This window comes from Glycine max, chromosome 5 (genome assembly GCF_000004515.6).
Source record: "Glycine max cultivar Williams 82 chromosome 5, Glycine_max_v4.0, whole genome shotgun sequence".
In the NCBI taxonomy this organism is placed as follows: Eukaryota; Viridiplantae; Streptophyta; class Magnoliopsida; order Fabales; family Fabaceae; genus Glycine; species Glycine max.
In genome coordinates, this window is record NC_038241.2 from 5,279,869 (window position 1) to 5,287,249 (window position 7,381).

Below are 7,381 nucleotides of genomic sequence, written 5' to 3' on the forward strand. Positions count from 1 at the left end.
AAAATTAAGAGCTGAAAACTGAAACTTTGACAAATTATCTGATTTAATTAGGAGTGTTTTAATTCATTAGGGTGAGGCTAATGATGAGAATTTAAATCTCATAATCGTCATCAGATGAAAAAAAATAAGATACAAAGACATATACTTACAAATATGTGAATAATAACAAAAATTAAATAAATTTATATATTATTATTATTATTATTATTATTATTATTATTATTATTATTATTATTATTATTATTGGGGTTAATTAAGTTTTTAGTCCTTAAACTATGAAAATTTTGAATTTTTGTCCTTAAACTATTTTTTTAAAAAAATTAATCCCTAAAGAATTTTCTATTATCATAAATAGTCCTTACCGTCAATAATATCTGTTAAGTGTTTAATTGTTTACTTAAGTGATTGTGGATATCACCATAGATTAAAGATAAGGGGGATGAATTACTCTTTCGCGTCATAGATCTTGTCATGTGTGACTGTTGTGCGTTCATGGTCGTTTGGAACATTAGAATTCAACAATAACTCTTTTCTTTCTTTTTGCATTTTAATAATATAATATTCTAATTATCTACCTAAATATAATAAAACTAACGTGATATGTGTGTCAGTGTGTCACATACATGTAGCATTTAATCTATTTTGTTTTCATAATATTTCATCACTTAACAGAGGATATTAATAACAAAGATTATTTTTAATCACGACAAATTTTTTAGGGATTAATTTAAAAAAAATTCAGAGATCAAATATTCAAAACCCGATAATTTGAGGACTAAAAACTTAATTAGCCCATATTATTAATATTAGGAAGAGTATATATATCATAAAAAATTAAAAAGTGAAATAATTAAATATTGAGGATTTTAAGTTAATATTTTTATAGGGGTGAGGGAGACCATGGGGTCAGGTTGGTTCATGCTAAGGGAGTTTTCAAGTTCAAACCAATCATGTTAAGGGAGTTTGATTATCCTTTCTCCGTCTGGTCAACGAATACCAGTGCGTGCTTGGATACCTTATAATATGTCCAGTTATCCTATGGAGGAAGGGAGAGGTGTCGCGAGAATACACATTCATAATTTGTTTTATGATTGGCAAAATATAGTGCATGTAATTTGTATGGTGACTGTAAGTGGGTGGGATTCAACGCTTTTTGTTGAGATTGGTTACTGAACATTTAATGGCAGCTGTATTTAATGTCTAGTAACCAATTAGGAGGGGAGTTGCCTTATGTATACATGAACGTTTGTAAAGTGTAAAACAATGGGTATTGCTTGTACCTAGACCTTTATATATAATAATTTTGTCTGATAAAAAAACACAACAATTATGTTCTGTTGGTTTGATTCCTATCAAATTTTGTTAAGAACCTGAACCAAACCAATGTATTGTGCTTCGGATTGGTTTGGATTGGCCATCGGATTTAATAATAAAATAATCATAGTACTCAAAAATTAAAAAAAGAAAAAATAATGCTAAAAATAAGGGTTTTGGTTGGGACTCCACCGCACAACAGACTCAAGATTAAGCAACAAGATGTTGAAGGAAGACCTCCCATGTTGGCCATGGCAAGATGCTACAGTCACAACGATGTTAGAGGTAAAGCTGGAAAATCGATGACCCAGTCTAATTCGATCCAATGGATCAAGTATGAAAAACGAATTGGATTGATTTGGTCCATATTCTATATAATATTAACCCATTTTACTATTTTTAGTTTAAATTTAGACAAATTTAAAAGAAAAACTTTAAAATATCCAGCTATGTTTCTTTATTCTAACCTAACTCAACAGTTCCATTGAGCCATCCAAATAGGCCCTTTTCCATTTGAACCAGTCCAACTCAGCTCAACTCTCTGAAGTCCCAATAGGTCAGCCCAATCCATTTTGTCAAGTCTAGTAAGAGGCGTTGATGGACACAACTATGTGAAGAGATGTTGCATGTGTGATGGTGGCAAAGGTGCCATTAAAGTGTTGATATTTTATTTCTTTCTTAAATTAAATGACTAGTCTACTGAGAACTCTAACCGGGTTAAATAGTAGTAAGACAATCTTTTGAAGACACTCCTTCAACTTCTCAATGTCAAGAAAGACAAACTATCCCAAATGAATTACAAATAACGAAATTGAAAGTGCTTAGCATAATTGGTCAATACCCATGATAAAAAAAAAAAATTGAAATATATTTTTCATACATGTAATAATGTCTATTTTGATTTTCCTACCTAAACTTCTCCCTTTTTATTTTACTACCTAGAATTATTTTTATGTTTGATTTTACATTTCCAGAGATTAGGCACAGGAAGCAAAATGGAGGTGCAGGAAGCAATTGCCAATCATTTTATGTGCTTCGACAAAGCCAGCCCAAGTGTGACCCAATTAACTGCTGTCCAGGCCTGGTCAATAGGTAACACTGGAAAGGCCGGGTTTTGACCGACCCTACCTACGGCCTTAGTTTGTACGAGTATCCGACCTTACTTAGAGAATAACCATAGATAGACAGTCAATAAGACAAATGCAACTGCAACAAACGAAAGAGAAAAATAACAAAATGTGCATTTAGGAACCGCGTGCTTCACATTAAGGAAATTGTTCAAGACTTCATGGTTAAGAGGGAAAGAAAACCAACGAAATATTCCCTTCATCAGTCGTGTATTATGTTTATTGATCCATCAGGCAAAAGACTCTCGTGCGACATAAAGAAGTCGTCGAATCATACATTTGGTGGTGGCCAAATTTTCCCAAATAACTCTTCCACCCGCTTTGCTTGATCAGCATGGCCATCCAGTCCAGCAGCCAGAAGCTGCACAGCTGCAGGCCCCATGGCCTTTGAGAGGCTATCTTCGTCCCATCTAACAAGCTGAATACAATGAATCTAAGTTTATTAGTAGAGCAATCCGATAATCTAGCAAATCTGACAAACTCCAGAACAAGAATGACATTTTATAAAACTATCCCACTGATGACGGCGGTAGCAAATTAAACTGAATAACACAAGTGTACCCTAACCAATCATCATAAATCATAAATGGCAAGTAATACTAACATTTTCAATTACATTGACAATGGTACTGATAGAAATCTCAAATTAAGCAAACTTTCACACTGATAAAGCGAGGGAAGTTAGGGTTGGCTGATTTCGATTTTCCTGAGCTTATATTGATGGGAGATTTAATACCTTGTTGGAGTAACCACATAACAGGCAACATGCAGTTTGAAGTTGCTCCTCATCTAATTGGGTTTTGATTTACCATTTATGAGACAGAAAGGACCGATGGGCATGCCATTATGCTTTGCAATTATGAGGTGAACATATATTGATACCAACTCAATTTTTCTGTTGTAGTTTCAACTAAGAAATTTCTACTTTGTAAAGGGGAAAGGCAAATAACATTCGAGGCTGAAACCATACCTCTTCATCACTAAATGTGTACTTGGCAGCAGACTGAGGGGATAACCTCCTAACAAAAGAGTACTTCTCATCAGGAGAAGCAACAGATTCTTTGAGAGACTGCAATACCTTTAAAGGAGCTATGATATAGTCAACCCTAGACAAGGAGGAAAAAGAAAATAAATTGATTGTATATTGTACAAATAAAACTTAAATCAGGTATTAAATTGGATATGACTGAAGGGAAGTCTTTGAATACCCCAGAAGACTAAATAGGTCCTGTTTGTTGCGAACTGCTGCTGCCATCAACTTTGACTTATGTCCATATTTGTGAATATAATTGTAAGCTTTTGTCACCTGAAATAATAATAAAGATTTCAAGCATTGGTGATCATCTTAACTATTTTTAGCAAAGATCTGATCCTTGTAAGAACCAAGTTGTTTTCCACAAGTCATACCAATATTGTTGACTTAAACTGGGATCAAAGAAATGTATATCTCTATTTCTACATTTTCACCACAAGAGCTCTATAAGTTAATTTTCACAAAAATAAATTTAAATTCTAAGAATAGAGCAAAAGCATGAACAGAAGATTAAAGAACGGACCAATGCCAACCCTGGATCCTCTCCTCTTAGCTGAGCAGATTCTATCTCTGTGTCACCAGAATGATTACGTGCCCAATCCTGAAAAATTACAAAGTTTAAATAGGATACCCTAAAACCTGTTGTTCAACACTCTTTATGACTCAAATAAAGATATAAATTACCCTTATGCGACCAACAAAAATTTGAATGACAGAAGCACCAGCTTGAGCTGCAGCTGCAGCTTGAGCAAAACTGAAGAAATAGAACCGATCCATAGAAAGAATAAGAAAAAATAAAATAGAAATTGCTCAGATAAAATGGAATAACACAGCCACTAGATCCAAGGATAGAAACTTAGATGTTTGAATTTTGAAAAGGAAATGGGAATAATTTCACATCAGCATTCAGTATCCAAAGTTACAAACATGAAATTTTCATCAAAGCACATAATTCCTTTTTCTTTTGATGTAACAAAAAGCAGAACATTTCACAAAACTTCTATTAAGAGGGGGATGATGTCATGCTTCATAGCATGAGCCCTCAGACATTCCAATTGGTGGTCCAATGTCCAAAAAAAAGTGATGATTGTACTTCTAACAAACAGAAGATATTACAAAATGAAGACAATGGTCAAGATAAAATCATAACCAGACTTGCAATTCAAATTTAACATCAAGAAAACTTTGGTATTTTTTTCCAATACATAAAATTTCTGTCTTCAGAGGAAAGATGCCTTTTACTTTTCTATTTATGGGAATATGATTAGAACTTTGTATTATTTTTTTGTATTGTAGAAGTTCTGTTATGGGTATTTCTTTTCATTTATTGTTTGAAGATTAGGATTTACACATACTTCCAAAGTCCAAGCTAATATGTACAGCCTCAACCAATTACAAACTAGTTAAGAATTATCATTGCTATAGAATAAAGTTATCAGATAGGAGATTATGCAGAACAAAAGAAACATTAGATTATCCAAGCTCAGATTAGACCCTTTTGGATTAAAAAAACAACAGTGAAACTGAGTCCTTGAGGTGAACATACATGTCAGGTGAATAAAATTTGTTATTAACATAACTACCAAAAGTAATATATGTGTGATTTGCCATCATATGATTCCTCAGGTTTAGAGATAACATTTGCAATGTATTAATAGCATTCAAGACAGAAAATTTTATGTACTACATATAATGAAATGACATCCTTCATATATTAACCTCAAGAGCTTGCTGCAAAATATTAAAAAAAAACTACCTGTAGACAAAGGTCAAATGTGTCTGTATGCCTTCGGATTCCAGCAACCTTGCAGCCTCTATTCCCTAAATAAAAAGCAAGCAAGTCATCAGTACGTTAACTAAATCATCACTCATCAGTATTTCTGAATTCAGCTAGCACTACAATTCTATTTTCAATACTACTCACTTGCCAAGTGGAAGGAATTTTAAACAACAGACGTTGCGGAGGTACATTGCTATCATTGTACAACTTCAACAGGTCATGCACCTGTAAAATTTGATAACAGTACCATCAGATTTCACACAGGCAAGGCACAATACATGTGTATTTTCTCAGGGTAGTTGGATTTTATAACTGCGCTGAGCATTAAGGATTCACAAAATGTGAACTTGTTTCTGAACAGATTAACAGACACTCAAAGTTTAGAATTTACTGAGAGAGGGGGAGAACAGGCGAGAGAAAGACAGACAGAAGCACCTATCTCCTCAGTTTGGGCATTGCTCACTTGAGAATTAAGATTGATGTACAATCCGGTACCAAAATCATAATTGTTTCTTTAATAATAAAAGGTACTATAACTTACTCATGACCAGAATAGACAACTTAATAAGAACTTTATAAATCTGAACAATTAGAAGGCTTAAGTTTTGGCATTCCTGAGAAAAAAGGCATTGAAAATACAAATGCATTCAACATCACAATCTCGCTTTGAAGATGCATAGCAATAGAATCTTAACATCATAAGTAGTCAATGAAGCATGACCAAATACCTTCCTGATAATGGCATGTGTGTCATAAGCAAGCCGCGCATCCACTTCTGTCGAAACACGGCCAGGGACAAGCTTTGCCATGTCACTACCGATATTCGCGAAAGCCTACAATTCCAGGACCAAATTCACAAAAGAACCACAGTTAGACTCAAATGAGCTTCACAATTTATCATTAAACAAAAATTAGTTTTTTCCAAAAAAGAAAAACAGAAATAAATAAATACCTTGTTGACAAAACAAGACAATCGCGCGTTAGGATTTTCAAGTCCATAACACTCAGAATCAGCTAAAGCCATTTCCACAGCATTCTACAGCAAAAAAAAAAAAAAAAATGTAACACGTTGACTCAGACTCAAACCAAATGCAGGTGCTAGGTTTTTCAAAGAGTGAAAATCTGACCCTAAAAATGGTGTCTGGAAGGCCACATATTCCCAAGAGAAGCGATGAACTAACAGTAGCAGCAGTTGGAGGAAACCTGCAGCGTAGGTGCATTAATTAATTAATTAATTAATCAAATCAAAATTAATTCAAATTTCATAAAGAACAAAGCAAAAACGACGTTACTTTTCGAAATCATCGAAAACGACGGTGTCGGGAACGATCTCGCTGAAGGCGGACACAGCGTCCAGTTCAGTGGTCGAAGCTGCAGGCGAATAAACGGAAATTGCGAAATGAGAGAAAGAGAAAAGACAAAAAAAAAAAAAAAAAAGTTAAAGCGCGAAATGAATGAACTAAGAGAGCTTAAGAAGTGGTGTGTGATAAAATTACCGGCATTGATAGAAGAATTGGAAGCGCGAATTAGAGGGAGGGACCTGTGGGGATTGAAGTGAAGAGTTGTTGGAGGACGAAGCGAGAAGGAGAATGTGGTGTATCTTGTTATTGTTCTGTGAATGGGAGATGCAGAAGAGAGAGTTGTAGAAGGCGGAGTTTGCAAGGTGAGTGACATTTTCGGATGAGAGAGAGATTATGACAGCCAAACTCAATCACACTGTCACTCGGTTACATCTTCTGAATTAAATAACAGTATTAAACCAGATCTAATTACCTGTCTAAGTTTGGACACCAACAACGTTAATTTTTTGTTTTCCAATACATATTTTTACAACACTGTTTTGAAGAAAAACATCGATTACATTAATCATGTGGATTTAATTTACTTAACTTATTTTAGTACAATATCGGATGAGATGTTTAAACTTTAAAAAATATATATATAAATATTTTTTTAAACAAGTAGATAAATTTTGTTACTTGAAAAAGACAAAAAAAAATATTTATTTTAAGTAAAAACAGGTTTGTCAAATAATCAGAAAATTATAAAACTACTTATTTTATTTTAAAAAATAAACTTAAACAAACTAGTTCAATAACTTAATTTTATTGATTTTATGGGTGCAAA

The 7,381-nt window shown here is 33.6% G+C and overlaps 1 protein-coding gene across 1 annotated transcript; it reads right to left on the reverse strand.

Moving 5' to 3' along the window:
- Positions 1 to 2,557: 2,557 nt before the first annotated feature.
- On the reverse strand, positions 2,558 to 7,055 carry LOC100789900 (transaldolase). Its single transcript, XM_003525757.5, has 12 exons — positions 6,751 to 7,055; positions 6,547 to 6,625; positions 6,382 to 6,457; positions 6,207 to 6,290; positions 5,983 to 6,087; positions 5,399 to 5,479; positions 5,231 to 5,295; positions 4,159 to 4,228; positions 3,998 to 4,075; positions 3,650 to 3,747; positions 3,412 to 3,547; positions 2,558 to 2,859 (listed from the first exon to the last, which is right to left on the reverse strand). The coding sequence occupies exons 1-12, from the start codon at positions 6,926 to 6,928 to the stop codon at positions 2,713 to 2,715; spliced, it is 1,197 nt and encodes a 398-aa protein (XP_003525805.1). The 5' UTR covers positions 6,929 to 7,055; the 3' UTR covers positions 2,558 to 2,712.
- Positions 7,056 to 7,381: the final 326 nt, after the last annotated feature.

Excerpts from the sequence above, each read along its gene's own strand:
- LOC100789900 (XM_003525757.5), bottom strand. The coding sequence starts at position 6,928 with ATGTCACTCACCTTGCAAACTCCGCCTTCTACAACTCTCTCTTCTGCA. Across the intron at positions 6,626-6,750 it reads CAATTCTTCTATCAATGCCG|CTTCGACCACTGAACTGGAC; the intron begins GTAATTTTATCA and ends ATTCGCCTGCAG. Across the intron at positions 4,076-4,158 it reads TTTTTGTTGGTCGCATAAGG|GATTGGGCACGTAATCATTC; the intron begins GTAATTTATATC and ends GTAATTTTTCAG.